Below are 23,173 nucleotides of genomic sequence, written 5' to 3'. Positions count from 1 at the left end.
AATGCAGTCAAAAGCAAAAGGTAAATACAGACGTAGGGGCTGGATAAGGAAGGACTAATAAAACCACCAGTTTTTTAGTTTTTTTTCCCTTTAATTTCTTATGGTTGAAAAACAATTGAGTTTGCCTGTAGATGTTACTAACATTTGTAATTGGGCCAGGGCAGACAAAATTTGTGTGTCAAGACTGCCTCTTCAGAAGTTGCTCATGGGAACATTCTGCTCAACTGAATCAAAAAAAACCATGAAGTCACAGGACCTTCACAGACCATTTGTGCTGAGGTACAAAAGATCTTTAAATTCTGCTTACAGAATTATTTGAAAGTGTACACTAATTTATTTCTCAAATACATCACATTTCTTCATCTTCCACAGGCTTAGAAATCAGGAAATTCCCTGTCAGAACTGGATGACTTGTCTTTTTCTTGCTTCATTCTTCTGAACTATTTCCATAGAAACTTTGGCTTCATACAATGGAATCGGTTCATCCAGCTGAGGCCTGAAATGGAACAGTATGTCAGAAATGTCTGGTGAGCATGCTCAGATCAACAGAAATATTGCAGGACTACTGCTATAGACTTTACTTTCACTATGTAAACTTTGCTCCTTAAACAAAATAAAAGTTTTATAGCTTTGCTTGGATTCACAGAAGAAGGGAAGAGCCCTAAAGCAAACAGGAAACAGAAGTTAATTAAACAATATTCTTTTTATGGGGCGGGGGGGGGGGGAGGTGGTGGTGGTGAGGCTTTTGCTCAACAGCAATACAGTTATCCTGCATTAAGAGAAAGGATCTGCCATTCCCACCTCATTACAGGAGTCTTCATATCTAGTGAAGCTGTCACTCTTCCCAGAGGAGTATTAGACAGACCTATTGTCTTTTCCAGCCAACACTATTTCTAAAATCAGACACACTGCTGAGCAGCCAGATACATGCTTTTCCTCCACCAAGAAAAAAATATGCAGCCTCTGTTAAATTTTGACATAGAATACGCCATACCAAAATTGCAGGGTTTACCAAATTTTCTTCTGCTTCACCTGCTACGCTACAAACAGAAATAGTCCATAAACTGCTCCATATAAATTATGTCAGGCATCTTTTCCTGAGCATCCCAATATAAATTTGCCGTACAGTGCTGGAAAGAGTTTTCTACTTCTAATGCTGAATTAAAATAAAACAAAAACAAATAAAAAAAATCACATCTCACCTGAAAATGCTACTTGATAATTTCTCCATTATATCTTCTAAGATGGGTATCTAGGAGGACTGTCAAGGTACCTACAGATAATATCTTTCTATAATCGTGTTTGCTGGCAAGTATCCTGTATTGATACAAAACCAGCAGGATCAAGGCAAAATGTAAATTAACCTTAATTACAAGCTTTAGATCAGATTTATGCACTTGTTATATATAAAAAAACCCCTAATTTCCTGAAATAGGATACAGAAATGAGATACGGAAAATAGAATTTTGAAAAATAAAGCAAAAAGATTCACAAATGCAGCCTGCACTAGTACAACATTAATCAATCAGAATGGCAATTGCATTTTTTTTGGTGCAGAATGAAGATGACAGACTTTGGTACCAGTTAACTATCCCTACTATTCATATAGACATCTGAGGTAAATTCAAATATCAAAATAAATTCTTGGAGCACCACTGTGCATCTGGAAGGGATCTTTGAGTTAACGGCTAACATTCATGACAGTGCAACAGACGAGGCTGTATTTAGTCTTTATATGAAACTCAAAAAAAAAAGTTCCTTCCTTCATTTTAAAAGCAATCTGGTTAATAATTGAAGCTCGAGCCATTTTGAAAAGCAATCACCTTGCAATTTCTTCAGATTATATTAATGCCATATGCTGAAGAATTTCACAAGATATACAGATACAAAAAAAAAAAAAAAAGATCGCATATTTTTCCTTTCAACTTTAAAGCCTGTTGTGATAAAACGTGCTGTTGTGGTTAAAGATGCCCCAGCAGATGACAAAAGAAATCTTACTGTTTAGTCAGCTTACTTTTTGTATGTGGATAATTACTCAGTAAGCATTCAAGAAAAACACCAAACTATGAAACGATTCATGGTAACGTGCATCCCATAAATATTTCCTTAGTGTGCCTGACCTTGCCTAATCTACTTTGCAGTTTAGTGGAGGAGGGGAGGGCTTCCTTGCAGTACAGTTAGTCGTTTCACAAATATAATGACTTAATCCTCACCTGCCTCTGCCGTGCTGCTAAACTGCAAAAGTGATTCAGCAGATCTCATAATCTGCAGTGCAGTGCAGTACGGAAGAGGGAGGGTCCTTAAAGCCATAAACGGACAAACCTTCCACTACTTGAAGTGATCCACTGAAAACTGCCATGCTAGTAGAAAGCTCTGAGTCCAGCTGCTTCAGACCAAATGTAGGTAATGCAAATGGAGGTGGCATTCCTCTTCCCATACCCACATCTTCGCCCAATAAATTTTAATATACATTGCAAATAAGGAAAAGGTTACGAAGCCAAAATATTTTAGATTTTGCATTTAAACTGACTGCATTAAGATTTACAAATGACGCATCTACTGCCTAAAAGAAGAACAACAAAAAAATTTCCAAACTGTCATGTGCATAATACAAAAACTTACAGATTCAAATCTTCAATTAATTGGTTCAATCTTGAACCAAAATATCACGTTTTCTTCAGAATGTGTGTTTTCTATTTCAGCACTGCTTTTAATGAAGCATGTAGAGACATATATTTAGAAGGAATGCAGAGACTAGCTTAAAACATGAGCGTATATTATATTTTAGTTGCACTGTATGCTTAGCCTTTAAGCCTGTGGTTACATGACTGAGTAGAATAGAATCTATTAGTTGGTTTCTCAGGTATATTTCCATCCACTCATGTTAGCAGTCGGTATTCAAAATGACCATCAAAAGGATATAGAGGTACTTCCCTTGCTGTACATTGGACAAGTTCCATATCTCATCATTCAGAAAGGAGACTGTGGCTCCTTTAAGAAACAAGGAACGGCTATCTGGAGGATCCAGCTTAAACGAAATGAAGACAAATGATACTTAGTTATATTTTCCTATTAAAAAAAAGGTTAAATAGTTATTTTATATTGATGGTTAAAAAACCAAACCAAAACAAAACCCAGCCCTTACCCATTAGCACACTTACAACATTTACAGCTTTAAATGACACTTTTCTGTCTTCTTAAAAACAGTTTAATACCCTGAGCCAAACAACATAGGTCCTTTAAAATTTGTCAGAATACCAAGCTATTAAAATAACTTACTGTCATCTTAGAGAAGGCAGCCCCAAAATTCTTCCAAAGGAAAATAAAAGTATTTATTATTAATGCTGTATACTTCCCATTTTCTGGATGTGAAAGTTTTCTTAAGTGAAAATTGATGTTATTTAACAGTGGGGAACAACTCGGCCATGACAGAAGCTCGCAGACACATTCATATATATACTGTGGTACAAACTAACTTACTGACACAGTATCTTTACCTGAAGATTTTTTTCTGTTGTTATCCAGTGTCCCCCAACAGCAAGAAGAGTAATGATATCATGCTTGTGAGGCAGCAGCTGTGATTTTGAAGCTGATTCATCTTCAGCATTATATAATTTCACTGGGGAGGGGGGAAGAACAAAGTCATTTGAGCTCAGAAGAAAATTCTGTTCAGAATGAAATGTCCATCTCTTCCTGCACTGAAAACCACATGTCTTGGGATTCTTTACAGTCCTATGTCTTCAGATACAAACGAGTTGGAATATATGCATATCAATACACACAATGAAAGATGGCTGTCTGGAACAGCACTACAATTAAATTATGCTATTTGTCACATAAGAGTATCTGAGAAAGTACAAGATTTAGCAAATTGAATATATATTTCTTTTAACACATTTCAGTGGAGCTCTAAGAAGTTCTTCAATTGTTTCAGCTAAAAATAGTAACTTCAGACTTTTCAACGATCACGATTGTTTTATAAAACACGTTGACAGTATTGGCGATTATGACGTAATTTTTGTGTTAAAATAAGGTAGCATAAACCATGATGTCACAGCTCTAGTCTTTAAACACGTTTTTTTTCTTTTCAGTTTTAAATAGAGGAAAATTTCAGGCAAATTTGGCAGATGACTAACAGTACTAGATACTTCCACTAGAGGGTGATATGAGGAGACCTTAAAGAGATCTTGCTTAAGGAGATCTACTGAGTGAAGACACATACATAAAATTGCATGGGAACAAACAACTAAATATAAATGTTTGAGGTGATGCAGCTTCCACCTATATTGCTTGGAAATAAAAATAATAAAACAACTCCTAATGGTACTCTGAAGACCAGATTTTCATCAGTTACATACCTCCAGCATCTAGAACAATATCCACTCCCAGGCCACCAGTTTCTTCCAAGCAGCTTTCTGCCACATCTATCTTTCCATTGGACACATCGATGACTCGAGCTAGAAAAAGCAGCATATTTGGTCAATTACAGTAAAAATGTAGAGTTTAGATTCCGAGCAGAACAGAACATTTCTAGTTTCTGAAAGTATCATAAGTTTGCAGCTAAGTCAAAAAAACCCTGTCCAATACTTTTTTCATTTTCCAATACAGTGCAAGATCAGCAACAAAACTATGTATTAGCTTAATGCAGCAGTAAAACTCAGAAGTCTGTTTAGGCCAAAGAGGATAAGTATGCTCCTGTAAGAATTAGAAATCCTTCTGTAAGTTCATTCTTTGCTTTTCTTCATTTCCAAAGTCACTTCAAAAATAGCAAGCTCTGGAGTGAATAACCGTGTTATTGAAGCAAAAGGGAGTGGTGAAAAGATAAGGAGGCACCTTATTTCACATGTCCCAACTTTCAAATTATCTATCAAATAGCCACAGCAGTAATGTTTTGGGAGAGTTCTCCAAGCATAGCTTTCTTCCCTCACTCTACATAAAAACTACCATTTTCTGCCAGTCCCTTGCAGAGCCCTTCTCTTGCTTCCACAATCACAGTGGGAAACAAAAACCTATTCTCCCTGGTGTGGCACCCTGTCTCCCAGCGCAAGTCAGAAGTAAACGTGTAAAAACGCAATGAATTCAGTCACGAGGCACTGACCTGACTTTTCTTACGATTCCAGCAAGTCTTAGAATCTTATTATATCCACCTTTTCTTTAAAATAATGCTTAGTAACATCGTTACTTATCTCGAAGAATGGATAAACATTAATATATTACTTCCTGCATAATGTTTTTAACCTCTAAATGACTCTCTGGGTCATTAAATACATATTTATATGGACATATTTACGTTTCCTCTTGAAATATTTCTGAGCTGAAAGTCACTAATACATTTTCTTCTCATATATCTGTGATACCATATTTACAGATGATTATAAACCACAGAATCATGAATAACTAGGGCAGAGAAGTAGCAGGTAAGGTTTTTACAGTTGTTTCATAACTATGATGGAGAACAAACATTTAGAAACTAAACAGGCCAAAGACTTATCAGCAAAATGATAACTGAAGTCATGTTAAATAAATTTGGAGGCACATTTTCAAATCATAGTAGATTAAACTTAAATTTGCAATGTGTACTTACCCACTAAAGGCTGCCGTATACCTTCTTGAATTTAATCACAGGATGGGAAGGAAGGAGAGAAGAAAAATTGCAAGAAACTGGTCGTTAAGAAGAATATTAACAAATACTCAGTTAATGCTTTGGGTTTTGGTCCCCCCACCCTTCCAATCAAATCATAAGAGGCATTCAAACTCTTAGGTCAATTATCCAGTTTCTTCACTGAAGTCAAATTATCTGGCTAAAGAGAACACACGTTGTCATAACTTAATAAAAATGTCAAATGAATTTAATAATGATAGTCACATTCCCCGTAAGTTTTTTCTTAATGTGGCAATTTGACAGGGTATAAAGTTTCTGCAAATAGTTTCACTTTTTGAGAATAATGTTGATTTAATAGACTCAAAGCCTGACTATCAAAAAGAAAGGCAATGGTTTAGTCAGTTTGACTGTTTTCTGGTTGCTCTTTAGCCAGTTTTGTTACTTAACTCAATACAACAGTTCACACAGTACTCATCAAAATCTGGTTCAATTTCCTTCCTAGCAAAATGCTGTAACAATTTCTCTTCACTGTGGAAAAGGCTGAGCAACAAGTGATAATATAATTTTCTATAATCCGTTGTCATTTATGCAAAATTTCTCACAAAACATTTGTAAATTAGTTCCGTTTCTTCTTCTTTGACTTGCACAACTTAAGTAACATTATTCTGACTGGCAAAAAGGCTTCAGTTTCTCTCTTCTTTCACTGGTGGTGAGAAGTAGAAACATCAGTATTTCCACAACTTGCTACCAGGGTTCACTCTCATCCAGTAAGTTCAGATACAGAGTTTAAAAACTGTCACACAAAAGATCCGCTACTTGCTTTATTGAACATGCTCAAGAGAACTATGAAATCACTGATGAGTTCTTACCAGAAACGTATCCACTGAAAGCTCAATATTAGTTAAAAAAAAATAATTAAAAATCTATCAACAAACCAAACAAAAATGAAAACCTAGGGAACAGAAGAAATATATGTGTGTGTATATATTTTTTTTTCTTCTGTATTCTAACAGAAACTCATCACCTTATTTATGTAGGATTCTGTCTCTAGTCTAAAACATAGGCATTAAAATTTCAAAATTTGTTACAATTGCCTCCTTCATACTACTATTATATTTCCCTCAGAGATCACTGAAGACATGCAAAGACCCCATCCTGTTGATCTAAATATGAATCCATAAACATTAACAAGAACTTCTATGTCAGGCACTGGAACTGTATTTATTAAAAAAAAAAAAAAACCAAAAACCAACGAAACAACAGAATAAACCAACCAACCAAAAAAATCCCCAAAACACAAAAACAGTGCCTTTTTGCTTTCACGCTCAAACTCGTTCTCTTTTTAATTCTGTACCAAGCTTGTATCTGTTTATTTGAAGTAAAGTTGCAATTAAATTTTTCCCCCTAATGTTTATGTTCCACAAACATTTGCAAAACTGCTAAACTAAACTCCTATCGTTGTAAAACAAGCACATACATGAGCAATATAAGCAGTGGTGTTTCACTGCAAGAGATGGTTATTTCAGTCATTTTACGAAGCAGCCGGTTATGCTATACACTGATAGCAGAAACTGCTGCTCATTGACAACTGATAAACTCTTGCTAAAAACTAAACAAAAAAACCCCATTAAACAAGCAGAAAACAAACTGAAAAAGCCTCCACCCACAGCCAGCTTAGCTAGCTCCGCTTGGGTAACAAAACATTTATTTTATATTAACATTCGTATCACTTAAACACACCAACAAAAAGTAAATATGCCAAGCAACCCAAAGTGATATTCATATGTGCTACAAGGACTACGATAATATTAATTGCAAAGTCCTTTCTTGGCTAATCAAGTTTTCATATCATTAGCAAAATATACCTATAAAATATTACAAAGCAAGGTTTTAGGTCTGTTGTATTTACTCTTTCATCCATCCACAGCTGGTATAACAAACCTCTACATATCAACAGCATTCACAAAAATGCTTTAAGTTCTAATGTCTGTAATGTCTACTATTACAGTAAAAAAGACTTCTGAAATAAGAAAAGGAAAAAAAATAGCTTTTTTGTGAAGTTGCAAAAAAATAGGGGTAATATAAAAAAATCTAGAGAATTAAGTCTGCCAGGTCTTGGAAGAAATGATTACATTTCCACCACAAAACTTTGCGGTTCCCTGTTGAAGATCGTTAAGGTCAGAAAGCAAAACTGTCTTTCTCCCTGCTCTTGTGTAATAACCTCTGCACAGCACTCCACTTCCTGCTGCATTATCAGCACTCCAAAGCCACTACTGGAAGAGCTAAATGCTTGCTTGGTAGGCTGGAAGTGAATCACTCCCCAACACTGCAGATGTGTGTGAACGTGCAGCCCCAGAATGCACATGCACACTGTGTTGTCTCTGTGCTTCCACTGCCAGTTCTGTTCTCGGGAGCCAGAAAGGAATTAAAATTGACAAGAACTCTGTTCTCTCTGTGTCCAAAGAGCAGCTCTCTGGCTTATTTCATCCCTCTGCTAGCTTACTATTCTTGAGCCAGCAGGGAGAACACAAGGACAATACTATGTGCACCTGCATATCAGCAATGCCTGATTTTAGTGAGTCACTAAGAACGAGAGAGGAGATTTGAAAACTGCTCTAATTCTCCATTTGGAAAGCCCAGATTGCTAACAATATTACTATGCAAAACAGCAAAGGAGAAAGGAGTCAGAGTCAGGGACAGTTAACCTTGGCATTATCTTTTTAATCAGATCTCATCTTAACCCATATATATTTTGATTGATGGGACTGCAGTATATATAACTGACTACAAAATGCTCTCCACACAAAGTTATTCTTACGAGAGACACAGCTGCTCTTATACTTCTTTGAATGACAACAAAAATCATACACTGAAAAATAAAAGTTGGTGATTCTACTGGGGCAGACTTCGCATTTTGAGGAGGAAGTTATCAGACACTAGTTTTAACCTTTTGTTCACTGTAGAGGAAAGTTCATGGACTGCAATCAAACTGGACTTTGCAATGCCATTTTAAAACTGTCTGAATAAAGAAATCTACTTTCCTTCACTCTACAGCACTGAAATAAGAAAAAGTTAACAGGAAAGATGTTAGTAGCTTTTACATAAGAGTCTTTTTCCGTGGTCCAAATAGCACTGTTATTTTGAGGGGAAAAAAACCCAAAAACTTTAGTATTGAAGAAAAGAAATCGAAGAAGTCATAGATGAATCCAAGTATTACATCTATTGTAAAGCTCATTTGGAAAATAGGAAAATGCAGAGCCTTTAAGCATGCAGCTACAGTTATGACCGTACTTGAAACTGAGCTGCCAAACAGCCTGATAAAATACGATTAGAAGTAATCTGAATCTGATGAATACTGTATCTCTAGTATATCATTACAACTGAACTCTGGCTCAGGTACCTAGATTACACACTGCGATACCAGTGATTTAATAATGCTCTCTTCTTGTTCGCAAGCAACAATGTTATAAAATGAAAAGGCTTCTTGAGTAGTTAGGCCAAAAGCCAGCACTCAAGCACTATTGTGTAAGATGGAAAGTGCTGAGATACAGTCATTACAATTTAAATGAAGAATAAAAAGGTCAGTAAATACACGTAAACCGAAATTAAACACCTACGGAATACAGAATAAATTTTGAAACTATTTAATTAGACCATCTATAAATTTGTATTTCAGTTTTCAGCTACTGAAATAAGTCTACAGACTCAAAAGAAAAAAAATAAAAATATTTTGAGACATTCTTTAGTGTAAACTTTAGCACTGAAGAATATAACTTACCCACAGGAAGTCTAAGCCTCTCCAGGTACTGCTTGTCTTCAAGACTGTATGCAGTAGAGATTACTTTAGCTCCTCTGTGTTGTGCTAACTGAATAGCTATTGTACCGAACGGCTGCAGAAGAAAAAAGGTAGATGAGTTTATTTACAGCAACAATTTGATGCAGTTGAGTATTCTGAGAGTATTCAGAAATGAACTTACTCCTTCAATAAAACACATCTGAAGCAAAAATCTGAATATTCACAGATCTGCTTTTTTTCCAAGTGAGGACAAAAAAGTCCTTTCATTGACTGGGAAGCTCTGAACAAACTTTCAAGACTTAACTAGTTCTCCTCTTCAACAAAATAGCTCAGATTCTACTTTAAGTAACACAAGTACCATACCTGCAATTGCAACTTGCAGCTTTGGGCTTGCTTGCTTGTTGAAGAAAGAAGCACTACCAAGAAAAAGCCCCAGCCACATTTACATTAATGAATCTTGGCTGAGGCAAGCTCCACGTCTTCATTAGCAATAAAGACTGCAGTAATGCAAATGAAATTATTTATATCTAAGAGAAGTTAAAAAGCAGTGGTGGGAAAGGAATAAAAAAAAATAATTAAAAAAAAATCAAGGCACTTTCCTCCAGTTATACCTGAGGGCTTCGAGTAAAACTATGTCAATGTGCAACACCAGAAAAGAACTACCTCTCTTCACTACCCACGCAACATGTAAAGGACTCTATTCTTGGCTCAGTGTCCTATGTGGGAGGGCCTTTCCTATTAATCCATTATGTTAACGGCACTGCCAGGAGTAAAATACAAGGGTTGATAAGTTTAGTATGTTGTAAGAAATCCAATTGTTTTGGTGATAAGACAGATACTTATGGCAGAGATAATCTTCCTGTTGTGAAATTGTTAGTACTGCACAGTTGTTACCTACACTTCCTCCATCCATTACAAGGACAGTTTTTCCAGGAGAGACGTGGGAAAGGTAGTGTAAAGCTGTGTATGCTCGGACACCATCACGAACAGTCCCGGCTGCTTCAACCCAACAAACTTTTTCTGGTTTACGAACTAAGTATGGGGAAAAAACAAACAAAGAAACCAGATGGGAAAAAAACCAAACAGCAAGTCCCTGACATTTCACTCAGGATTCTTTTTTAGACTTCATCAATTTCTAAAACATGAAAGAAAATTATACAAGTCAAATCATCTACAGCTATAATTACGATGTACTTCACAAAGGCAATATTCCTATGTTGTGGCTCATGGTAGTGCTAGGTTAGCAACATGGACTCAAAGTGGAAAAGGCAATTGTTATTCCGAGAATAATCACTTCGCTTCTGCAGCACTTTTGTGGGCAAGTTCAAATACAAATATAATACTTAAACAGGAAAAAAGAAAAAAAAAAAAAGAGAGACACACTTCCTACCATAACCTCTTGACAGAAATGATCTGAGGAGATCTTTTCTCCTTTTCACAAAGATAATTCCGACACAGAGACCATACAATGCAAGTTCCAACCCATGAGTTCCTAATTCTTTTTTTTCCTCTATAGGTTAGAATCTTCTACTTCATAATCCATTGGTATAAATAGCTTGTGGAGGATATAACACATTTTAAGAGAGATACAGGTGAAGATAACATTATTTATCATCTCTGTTCTCTGCTGTCTCTATCTACAAGACGCTTAAAGAGTATTCCCATTCTATCCACATGCTTAAAAGCCTGGGGAGGTAACATTAATGAAGTACTCTCTTAACTAGAAATCGCAAGTTCAAACGCCGTTTTTAATGTCAGCAATTTACATGATTTAGCAGAGACCTCATTACTAAGATAGAAAATCATAGCCCAGCTGAGTCTAGCATAGAACTGAACTAAGTAAGCACAATCCTCTTGAGGCACACTAGGAAAAGAAAAAGACTGGAAAAGTTTGGTCTGTCCCTTCCTATATAGCATCGGAATTGACAGTTTAGCCTGAATCAGTGAAACTGTAAAACAACACACGCAATGCGACCATCTGGGCTCATTTATCAGCGTGCTGGAAAAGAATTCCAGAGACCATCATCAGCATCATCACTTTGTGTGCCAGTTCATACTACTTAGCACAAAGCAAGCTACTGAAGGTAATATACAGTCAGAAATATTTTCTGCCTACAGTTGCTGTAAATAGCAACAAGGCAGCACAGACCTCTAGATTTCATTTTGCTTGATTTGTACTTTTAAGTGTTAGAAAGAATAAACCTTACTTTTTCATCTCCATGAGGCTATGGCTTATTTTGCAAAAAAACTGTCATAGCTAGTTAGGAAGATTTCATCTTCAAACAAGTCAACATAAATAATACTTGTTTACCTGTCACATTTAAAAAAACCACACAGAGGATATTTTACAATATTTTATACAATAAAGTAGGACTTTGCTTTGGTATAAACAAATTTAAAGGAGTCACCTCATAACTACACATGTTGAATTCATGGACAGTGACAGAAACCCAATACAAACTAATTTGACCAAAAGAATAGCTCGCTTAAAGTAATATAACAAACTTGGGAGAAGCACAGAGATTCCCAAATATAGTATTCTACACATTAAAGCACTCTATGCCCAGAAAGGGGAGACTGGAAACTCACAATAATTGAAAAGAATGTTTCAATACTAGGTCTTCCCCAATCCTCATTCCCTGAAAATTCCTCTCTCCATCTTCTAGTCCGCTAATTTTATCCCATCTTTTAGTCTGGTCACAAATGAATTCCTGGATTGAGTTAAAGTGAGGAAGAAAGCAAATTTCTCCTCATTTAATTATGTGACAGATGAGGTGAGGAAAAAGTACAAAGACAATGAAGCAACAAAAAAGGAAGTCAGAAGGGGAAAAAAAAGGAAAAGAAAAAAAAAGAATCAGCTTGTGTGGTTTAGGCAAAACATTAACCCATTAAACAATAACGGCAAAGAAAAAGCCCTTCAGAGTATACAGTATTCAAAGTTCTACGAACAGATGGAGTAGACAGTCTGTTGCTATACAGAGCAAGTTTGCCCAGAGGTCCATGTTAATTAGCTCCCTATTAGAAAAGCTAAACTGAAGTCTAAAGATACAGTAAATGTAAATATTAGCAAAATATATGAGCTACGTACCCAAATAATGCTCATGAACTAGAACAACTTCACAAAGACCAGACTCCTCGGAATCCAGGGGCAAAATTCCTGAAAAAAAAATTGAACATAGACCTTTCATTTCAAACAAGTGGATGTTATAACCAAAACGAGCTCCTAATGAAATTGCTAGTCCCCCTTGGTCTGTGGTTCAGTTGCCCTCTTGTCAGTTTTATGACAGGTAAAGAAAACTTGGCAAGGTAACAGCCTGTAATCTCTATGGGCACAAGTGCACAAGATGGTTGCAAAGGTGCTCCAAACAGCATTTTGGGGTTGGGGAGAAAAAGAACGGGGACACTACTGAGTGCTTTTTGCTACTGGCACACTTCATTTTTATCAGGTCATGTCTGAACTCATTTCACACTGCTCTCATTCTGATGAGCGCTCCTGTTCCTACTCTGGGCCATGGCTAACAAAGAAGAAAATCAAGCTCTCGTATTGTATACATGTACAGATCTCTCAAGGGTTTATCTATGGAATAATGCTAATGAAAAGTCTAAAGTAGCTATCTACAGCAGCTATTGTGCAATTAGGAAATAATGCAAGAAGGGCAAGAATCTCAGAACAGAACACACTCTTACAACATCACTATCAACTCTATCTTATTTTCATAACTTAGTCATCCTCTAATGCTTCAGTTTAACATACAAAATATAAACATATATGAAAGAACGTCCCTACAAAATAACTCTTCTATCCTAAAGCATCATTCGGATTTTGATGATTAACGCAGTATTATGTTTCAAATGTTAAGAAACATATCCTTGTAGTAAACTAAAGTAGCCTCAGCACCTAGATCAGTTTGCCTTCTAACATATCTTACTATAGAAAAAGCAAAACACAGAATGAATAATACATGAAGACATTCCTTTTCTTGACAGACGCAAAAGTTCAGGAACAAGTCACATTATCTCCTAACACTCGAGACAGCCTCCAAGGAGTCATTATACTTTGCCATCAACTCACATTGATTTCAGGGTCTCTAAAACCATTCACAAAAACATGATCCTTATACTGAGGGAAAGACATATGGCATCTTAAAGAACCGTGCCCCTTAGTACACCTCATAATGCTTACAAAAGCTCCAACATGAAGTATAGACCTTTATTTTATGTATGCTATACACACCAAGCATTTGACACAAGTACAAAATTAGATTTTTCACCTTACTCGTCAAAAATACTTCACGTGGCATAGGGCTTTTGTGCATTGATTATTCATCTCTTCAGTTACAGGGCATATGGAAGAACTGACATGCAAACTGGCTAACCACCAGTAAATCTAAGTAGGTACATTTATATTTAGGTTCATGCCTCCAAGTATTTGTGGCCAATTTAACTCCCAGAATATTTCCCTGCACTTATTTTAATGAGGAACATGGCACGATTGATTGCTAAAAGATTCTGAGAGCAACAAACAAAACTGACTGTAACTCTGAAAGGAAGTCAAGAATCTATCTCAAACCAAAAGATTTTTGGCTGGTCTGAGGTTCTACTACTGTATTTTTCTTAACTGAACAAATGATTATGTGTAAGAGAATACGTTATATAGACAAAGAAATCTCCTCTGGGAAATTAAAGGAGGATCAGAAAAATTTTAAAAGCGAGAAACAATTCTTGATATGATTTTAGGAACAGATTAATGATTTAACACACCAAGTACTTCCAGTGAGCACAGTGCTATTCTTACATGAAAAAAAGTAGATTCATAAATAAGGTCTCTATTACCGTATTACTACTGTTAAACTCAGTAAGGACAGAAGTACGGGCTTTTTTTGTAAAATTCAAGTAGAAATATTTTTCTGACAATTGTATATTTTGAGACAGTTTGATGTTATTCAACACAGAGGTAGCCAAACCATTTGGCAATAGCTCATTTTCTTTTAAATCTGCTCATTCATTAACTATGTATAAACTCACAGCAACAGTAACTGGGAAGCATGTTTGTTAGGAAAGATTTAGCAAAACATAAATATTTCGCTTCCATCATTTGTCTTTATAGCACCTGTATTGGATGCATAAGGTTGAACAGCTGTTTGAAAGGGAATCCTATAAGATTTCAGTATTTAAAGAAGTGGGGTTTCTGTCTTTTAGGGACAAAAATATTTAATGCTGTTTTATCTTCCTATTTCCATATGTGTAATTCTGACTTTTCTGTGCACACAAGCATTCAGTACTCAAGAATAAAAAACTCAGACAACAGAAGTCTCAGACAAAATTAAGCCACTTCTTACATGACCCAAGTACAGATTCCATTCCCTTAATGTCAGGTTTACTCTGAAGTAGCTCAGCTGAATCAAACTACTTATTCTATATTTGAATTAACAAGAATGGAATGAAGTCATAATTCACAAAAAAATACCCAACCCTCCCACAGCCATTTAGAACATCACTTAGACCTCTCATGTCCATATTTTCAGAGGTTTTTTTTTCGCTAACTACTTACTGAAACTGTTATTCCTTCAGCTACAACAGAAGGTGATTGAAACACAAATACTATTTTAAAATATTCAACAGATGCAGCATATGTCAGTAAGATATTTAGCCAAAAGAGCAATACTGTTCACAATAATGATACGATTCATAGTTTAAAGTCAATTCATATGCAAGACCAGAAAACGCCTGGCCATAATTGTTCTACTTTATGAAACAAAGCAAAGCCATTCCATAAAATGGAATATTAATTCCCAACTGAAAGGATTACACCTTCTGTGGTGAATAAATAATAATAATCATACATCTTACTTCATTAGATTTAAGCTAGTGATATGAAAGGTCTGCCAAAGTTTTACCAGCAAAAGAAAAGCCCCAAACATTTTCTGTGTGATTTTTGACCTGTAGGTCTGATTTAAACAAACAAAAAAAAGTACACTGACTACCACTTGCCTTTCTGATGGGCTTCTCCGATAAGAATGTCATAACAGGATCACAAAGCATGGACTCCCTGTGGTTAAGGTAGGGAGGAAACAAGTCCACTTTGAAGAACACTAACGTTCAGTAAAAATGAATATTCTGGAAAAATGAGCAGCTTGAATCAGTGTTTCTTTTTAAATGTGGCCTTGTATTTAGCAGAACACCTGAGTACATGTATTGCTTTTGGTAACTGAGAAAATCCAGCAGAACTGGTGTGAACCTACTTTCATGTTTAAGTTAGGACCACTCCTGATTTCTTTACTCGAAGAGGAGTTGACTTGACTTAGAAGAAACTGAACAGTCTTCAGTATTCTTGAAGAAGAGACTCATCACTAGCAGTTAAAAGTATATTTTTATATCATCCTCAAGAAGACAGGAAATATAAGCCTAGGCTTTGTATCATCCACAGAAATCAAAAGATACATATTAATTAGATAAAGATGGTGTTATAGATACAAATAATTGTGTATGTATTCAGGCAATAGATACGTGTTGCCTTTAGAACATTCACCTCACACGGCTAATTGGACTGAGGTCTGTATTCTTAGAGATTCGCTGAATGCTGTAGGACTATGACAGATTACATTAGGTGGGGACCTGAACTTCCAGACTTATAATGAAAAAACTTCCCTAAGAGAACACTTTTAGAATAGAATTCTCATTTATAAGAGTTTATTCATGCAACACTAGTTGAATCTTTGAAAAATGTCTAAGTGTAGACTTAGCACCGATTATAACCTCAGCCATTCATTATAAAAATATTATTAATTGTATTAGTTGATAAGGCACACAAGCATTAACTTACCCACCACTTCATCATCTGGCTGAAAAAAGGTTACCTTTCTTCCAACTCACGAATATATGAAAAGGAGGAGAGAAGGTATGAAAATAAATGTTTATAGCTGAAATTAAGTATGCATTTGAAAGCACTTTCTATCACTAGCTCACAAAACTAAAAACATACCCTGCTAGTGAAAATTTTTTTTCTATTAAATATGCACATACCAAACCCAAATGTTTAATTCACTAAACTTTGGCACCCCATTCACAAACAGTTACATGCAAGTACACACACGTATAAGTGTTTGAAAGACCTAGGCTTTAAACTACACATCAAACGTGGATATGTCAGTGAAACACTGCTGAAATGTTATTTTGTCTTCACTATTCCAACAAAGGATTTTTACAAATAAATTAAAGGCAGCTATAGCATGTGCAGGTAATACCTTCAGATCTTGGTATATTTGATTTAGAAAGCTGATGTGCAATTTTTATTTTTTTTAAAACTCTGAAGAGATATGCAGGAATTACAGTTCAGTTCTTTTTTTTACTTTCATTTCAGCATCATTACTGACTTAGGGGAAGCCTCATTAAGAAAGCAAACAGTTTCTACTATTGAAGGCGTACCATACAAACAGTACTTATTTGTTCTGGATTACCAGACCTTAATTCTAGCTCCACACCTCACAAGACAATTATACTAACTTACCTTCCAATACAACTCCAGAAATTTCTCGACCAACAGGTAGAAGCTCCTTTTCCAGTTTAATTTCTGACAGAAGCTAAATGAAAATAATGGTTACAACATTCTTACTAAGGCTTAAAATTTGCGTATTTATTACAATCTTACAGTGTTTGATATTCACAGTAAGAAAGTTGGGCCATTACCAAAATGTTATCTGGGGGAAAAAAGTACACACATTCCTCATTTAATATTAAAACCTTTGCACTGATTTCCTGTATTTAAATTTAGAAGCATATTAAAAAAAATTAAAAACAGAGTTATGAACAGGCAAGCCAAACTGTGACTTAAAGTCAGTATGCAGAGGATGATAAAAAGGATTTACTGTAAGAGAACTCACAAATGACAATTGATCTTTCTCCACATATTAAGAACCAAATTACAGGTGCTTTTTATTTAAAGAGATATGCAAGAATACCACATCAATCCTGCGCCCTCTTTCTCAGCAGTAAAGCTGTATCCTCAGACGGCATAAATGGAATTGTGCCAATTACCAGCTAAGGCCCTGGCTTAGATCTTCAACGGAAACTGTAAACACCTCTAGCTTTCATAAAAAATATAAGCAAATACCTTTGTATCTATCCAGCTCAGTGCACAGGCTCTAACTTGTACTTTCACATCATTGTCTCTTGTAGGAGGAAGGTTTTCCTAGGACAAATTTACAGACGTTATATTACACAATGCAACGTGAATGTGCTACTAGGATCCTCTCAAGCTCTTGAAACAGAGTCTTTCTTTTAGATTGTTTTGTAGTCAGAAGAAGAAATTATTTTTCAATGAAAAGGAAGCTGATATCACAATGGATTTACACCATTTTGCGTACGTGTATATTACTGTAACAAACTGACCACTAGACCTTACTAAACCTCAACAGACACTGACATTATTTTTCTCTTGGGTTGTTTTTTTGGTGTTGTTTTTTTTTTCTTTTTTTTTTTTTTATGCAAGTTAAATATCACACCCTTATCTGAAACAATTTTTGTATGTAATTACCCCCATAGTGTCTGTCTAACAAACAGAACGGAGCAGCTCTTTAATATTAAAAATATATTGCGAGAGTGATGGAGAATTTTAACACAGTTTTGACATGAATGTCTGACATACTGTGCTGAAAAACTTGCTGAGTAGTCCAGATGGTGTCAAAGAGGCAGCACTGGTCAGAGTTGGTGTAAAGTCCCACAAATAATGGCTAATTGTTCTGCTAATGAAGCCTCCCCTTACTATTTCAACTTTTGGATTTGGGATTGTTATCGGAAATGATTTTAAGTAGTTAAGTACAGCTACTTTGAAGTATTTAATTAGACAAGTTGAATTCTGGACTGTTGACGAGCTACCTCAGGTACTGGAGGCAAAATCTGGTATTTCCATGTTATACGCAGTCTGCAGTGTTGATGCCCATTAGAACTGGAAGTGAAACACTTACCATGAGAGCGCTTTGTTTCTACTTCTGAAGTTAAGTTATATTTGTAAGTGTTTAAGCTTTGTTTTTTTTTTTAATCTCTTCCCAAGAAACAGCTGTTGCTTTTCTCCTAGGTTTAGCAACATGAACAGTAACCTCTGTTCAAGGAATATTGAGCTGAACTTTTTCTCACCCCAGCTGAGTTAAACACATGCTGTTCCTTTAAAACTGCAAGGCATTTTGCCAGTGAAACTGACCTCCTGCTCCTCAAACAAACCAAAGTGGGTTCTCACTCCTTGTTCCACAAAACAGAAAAGCCATTAAGCTGTTGAACTATAGGAATACTGCATCTCTGGTTTTAAAAAAAAAGAAAATAAAAAGTCAGAATCTAAGGGACCTATGTAATTTATATAAATTTAAGATTATATTGTCTTTTGGAACTATCCTTTTAGTATGCATAGCTCAATGAACCCAAGTACTGCTACGATGTACATAATAGAATTGCTTTTCTTTATAAAGGAATACAATTCTTAAGAACAAAAGGAGACGATGAATTGTTTGTGCTGTTAACTGGTTCCTGCCTTTGTAATTTAAATATGTCATTATTAGGAACTGACCAAGCACCATATAAGGAAGGTTTGCTATGGAAATTCTTCATCCAAGCTACCGACTTTTCATTACCCACTTTCTGTTCTATTAAGGTCTCCTCATCCAACTAGCTTTTCTTTTCCTCACTTTTTTCAGTATTTATTTCTATTTATGATGATGATTCCATAGCACTGGTCATTACAGAGACACCTACAGAATCATTCCCTAAGACTGTACGAGAGTTGTCTGGCTCACCTGTTGCCAGCACCTACATATTCCTATCCCCTCTTTTGTGTCGGAGCTAGCAATCATGCAGCCATCACAACGATGTGAACTAACTTGTAAGAAATTACTTGTTTTCACCTAGCTGATCCAGCTCATCTAACAGCTGCATGACTCCTGAAACCATTATAAGGAAGGGAACAAAAATGTGCTGCTGAAAGGTGAACAGACCTTTTCAGCAAAAGCACAATTTCACAATCAGTTTCAGTAGATCTAAGACTGCTCCATGAATATGCACCTTGGTAGTATCAAAATCACCCATCTCATTGCATCTTTCTCTTCAGGCAGTTTGTTAGATGTGCTCCATTACTGGGATTTTGCATCTACTCAAGCAAGATTCTCACCAGTACTATATTGTTTCATTTTGATATATGGCTCGTAGGTATATTTAGGTGTCTATATTACACGGGTATACATAGGTATGTATAGTAATTTATTCTGTACCTATAAGAGATTTAAGAACACAGGTTCACATCCTCAAAACCACATAAGCATTTTTCTACTGTTCAGAAACCCACTGCAACAGTATACACTCACTGACATCCTATTTTAGCCTTATGCCACAAGCTCATGTGTACACAAGTCTCCAATTAATGTTTACATCAAACTGACAAAGACTCTAGCACAATAGTTTCAGCTAAATTTGACAGAAAAATTGTTGACTTCTTGTTTTTCCATTAGGTCATAGGAAAATAGGTAGCTAGACAAAGGAAACTTATCAGTGCCTCTGAGAAAAAGGCTGCACTGTCATCTCAATCCTCACTAAGAGCAAAGAACTCACAAGCGGAAAGAAAATAACAGTAGGAACACTGCAAACATGATAAATTTTTCAAGCTATAATTCTACTTTTTCAGTGTCCAGAAAATCCAACCAGGAGATGTGAATCCATATGAAACCAGGGTTCATGTGTTATGCCTGCAAAACTTGTTTTTAAAACATGGACACCAAAACTGCACAGAGAAGTCTAGCACTGGTCTTGCCAAGTGCTGTGTGATGATGGTGAAATACACCTCCCCTACGTTCATTTACTTGCTTGTGTGCGCAAGGATTACAGCAGAGTTTTTTTAAGCCTACAGAAGGGTTAGGTTTTCAATTCCCACGTGGCGTTCAGCCTCACTTTTTTCTTCTACCAAATTATTTAATAGTGCTATTATGATTGGAACTCACTCTTTCCTGGAAGACAAATGTCATTTCCTCTCCAGGTGATTTCTGCTGACAATACAAGGCCTTCATAGTGATCTGAAAAAAAGACACAGCAACCCAACTGTAATACATGCAGTATCTATAGAGCAAACAAGTAACTAAAGCTGTACATTACTTTATAAGCAGAACAGCGATTGTTTGCAAGCAACACAGGGCCTATGAGTCCTTCCAATGTAAGTTCTAAAGCGGATCAACAGATGAGGCAAGATAAAGTGTTTCCTGCAACAGCTTACATGCATACTGTTGATAATACAGCAAATCCTTGGGACTGAGCATGTACAGCAAGAGGCAATGAATGATACACAGGATTTACCGATTTGTTGTCCAGTGCAGTAGATGGATTGTTTGCCACCCAGGCCGGAAGGGACAGAATTTGACTACCTCAGACAAAGGGCGATATAACCGGTGCAGGAATACGAGGAACCTTGCTTGTGACTTCACTGAAAAATCACAACTTGGGGTTTTGTTCTCCTGTCACAACTTGGCATATGTTGTCTTCAACAAAAAAGAGCCTTTTAGAGAGAAAGAAAAAATAAAAAAAGAGAGGTCTCTTCAAGTTACAGGAAAAAGAAAAGCACAGAGCAGAGAAGCAGAAAACCATTATATTGCTTCTGTCAGCCAGCATGAACACCCCAGAGCACGCCCGAGGTTGAAGGGACCACCCTGAGGCAGCTGGCCGTTCATAAACGCAGAGCAGCGCGGCAGCTGGAGCCCGCCACAACCCCGGCCAGCCCTGCGGGGCACCCCGGGCTCGGCGGTGCTGGGCCGCCTCGCCGGGCTCTCGGCACACGTTCCCGAGGGCAGCCACCCACTTCCCTTAGTGCCGCCAGCCACGCCGCTGCGGTTATTCCGGTGCTTTGCCACACCGGAGAGCAGCTCGGGGCAGAGGGGGGAAGGCACCGCTGCCCTCACCAGCGCCCGTCTCCGCGCCGTGTCACCCGCGGCGCCGCAACAGCCCCTCAGCGCCCGCCGCGGAGGAAACCGGCGCGGAGACGACGCCAAACGGAGGGAGGCTCCAAACCCACCCCGGGCACCCAGAGGGAAGAGCCGCCGGGAAGCGCCGCCGCCCCGCGCCCGGCAGTTGCCATGACAAACCGTTACTTCCGCCGCTGCTCCCACCTCGGCGCCCTTCCGCCGAGCGCGGGCACCGCCCCCCGCTGCCCAGAGACGCCCCACTGCAGCTCGTGATTGGCCACAGCGGCCGCCACTCGCCGGTAAGAGCAGAGGCGGGATTGGCTAGGGCGCCTGTCGCTCGCTTCAAGGAGGCGGGAGGAGGAGAGGCGGGAGGGAGACTACGCGGCCCCGCTCAGTGGGCTTACAGCATCCGTGACCTCCCGGGTGCGGGGCCGGCGGCCTCGACACGGGTGTGGGGGTGCGAGGGAAGGGAGAGACACCGCCTCGAATTACCCTTGTGCAAAGTAAAGGGGCCGCCCGCCCCCACTGGCGGCGAGGAGGGAGCCCGGCCGCCCCTTCCCTCCCCCCGGCTGCGCCCTGACCCCCTCCGCGGGAGAGCGGGCCCGGCCGAGCCCGGATTGGCTGGAGGAGGCAGGGTCCCTGCGGCCTTCGCGGCCTCTGATTGGCGGCGCTCGCCTGCCCGTCGCGCAGGGGGCGGGGCGGAGGGGAGGCCGCGGCCGCGCGTCAGTACGGCGGCTGTGAGGGCGAGGGCTAGCGCGAGCCAGGGCTCCACCCCCCTTCCCCCCCCCCGCCGCCCGCCAGACGGTGGCTGAAGAGGCAGCGGGAGGGGATGGTGCGTCTGGCGGAGGTGGTGGCGGACGCCGCTCCGGCTCCTCCATCCCCCCCGCCGTCGCCATGGGTGTGAGCTGGGCCCCCCGGCCCGCGCAGATATGAGGTACTGCCCGGCGGCGGGAGGGGACGGGAAGAGAAGCGAGGGGTGACACACACACGCCACACGACTCTCACTGGGAGGGGCGACGGTTCAACCTAGGCCAGCGGCACCCGGGGAGGGAGCGGGGGGGCAGCGGCGCCTCTGCCCTGCGCTGCCTCTGCCGCCCCGGTACCGGCGGCCGGGCGTGTCCCCGTGCCCGGGCCCGCTGACAGGCTCCGGGTGCCCGGCACGGAGCGAGGCGGTCCCGCTCCTCTTCGTCTCCCTTAGCAGCCCTGGTCGTCGCCGGTGTGGGCGGCCCGCGGGTGGGCGCGGAGCCGTGAGGCGGGATGCGCCCGCCGTGCGGGTCCGGCGCCGGCTGCTGCGACGCTGGGGCGGGCTTACCGCTGCTTGCTTTCCCTCGGGCCGCCCCCCCCCCCTTTTTTTTTTTTCTCCCCACTATTATTCTTTTAATTTTTATCGGTACCTCGCCGGCGTGGGTTTCGCAGCTACGGTTTTTGTGGGTGGAGGAAAGCGGGGCAGCGCGGCGGGGGGAGCGCCGCGGTTGGTGTGCGCTGGCTCGGTGGTAGCACAGCCCTGGCCGTCACAAGACAGCCATCGCTCCCGGAGGGAGCCGTGTCCCGGCCACCCGTGTCCTCCGGGGCGGTGGGGGGGAAATCTCGGACGTGGAATGCAAAGGGGTGGGTTGTGCGGCTGCGGGTTAGCGGGTTTGCCTTTACCGCGTTAAGTAACGATTATTCCCGCTGCCTCCGTCCTCTTTGCTCCCTGCCCCTTCGACGCATACAGTCCGCCCTGGTGCGAAGGGAAGGAAGGAGGAATGCCATCCCTTACGGCTTGGAAAGGGCACACGACCAATTGAACGAGGGAATGTTGTCAGGGCGTCAGGAAAAGGAAACCGGTACACGGTCGGGTTTTTGTCC

At 39.3% G+C, this 23,173-nt stretch overlaps 2 protein-coding genes across 11 annotated transcripts in view; one reads left to right on the top strand and one right to left on the bottom strand.

Annotated features, from left to right (window-relative positions):
* Positions 1-70: 70 nt before the first annotated feature.
* On the bottom strand, positions 71-22,858 carry CRYZL1 (crystallin zeta like 1). Of its 6 annotated transcripts, none has more exons than XM_054189265.1 (15): positions 22,720-22,858; positions 20,724-20,922; positions 20,375-20,446; positions 17,509-17,586; positions 16,906-16,978; positions 16,222-16,266; positions 12,487-12,555; positions 10,297-10,430; positions 9,381-9,492; positions 5,585-5,608; positions 4,359-4,457; positions 3,498-3,619; positions 2,923-3,028; positions 1,203-1,248; positions 71-496 (listed from the first exon to the last, which is right to left on the bottom strand). In XM_054189265.1, the coding sequence occupies exons 3-15, from the start codon at positions 20,438-20,440 to the stop codon at positions 397-399; spliced, it is 1,074 nt and encodes a 357-aa protein (XP_054045240.1). In that variant the 5' UTR covers positions 20,441-20,446; positions 20,724-20,922; positions 22,720-22,858; the 3' UTR covers positions 71-396. The 6 variants fall into 6 exon arrangements, with proteins under 6 accessions (XP_054045240.1, XP_054045239.1, XP_054045242.1 ...); XM_054189264.1 differs by lacking the exon at positions 22,720-22,858 and adding an exon at positions 21,818-21,893; XM_054189267.1 differs by lacking the exon at positions 22,720-22,858 and adding an exon at positions 21,506-21,698 and having other exon boundaries at positions 1,203-1,252.
* Positions 22,117-23,173, top strand: part of ITSN1 (intersectin 1) — a 145,788-nt gene continuing 144,731 nt past the window's right edge. For 4 of the 5 annotated variants that reach the window (XM_054189257.1, XM_054189258.1, XM_054189256.1 and 1 more), the window contains exon 1: positions 22,117-22,259. The gene's annotated coding sequence lies outside the window, so the exon portion shown is untranslated. Of the gene's footprint in view, positions 22,260-23,039; positions 23,159-23,173 lie in introns of all 5 variants that reach the window. The other variant, XM_054189255.1, reaches the window with a different exon arrangement.

This window comes from Rissa tridactyla, chromosome 1, assembly GCF_028500815.1.
Source record: "Rissa tridactyla isolate bRisTri1 chromosome 1, bRisTri1.patW.cur.20221130, whole genome shotgun sequence".
NCBI lineage: Eukaryota > Metazoa > Chordata > Aves > Charadriiformes > Laridae > Rissa > Rissa tridactyla.
The sequence above is the reverse complement of the archived record's forward strand: the minus strand, read 5'-3'. Positions and strand labels throughout refer to the sequence as shown.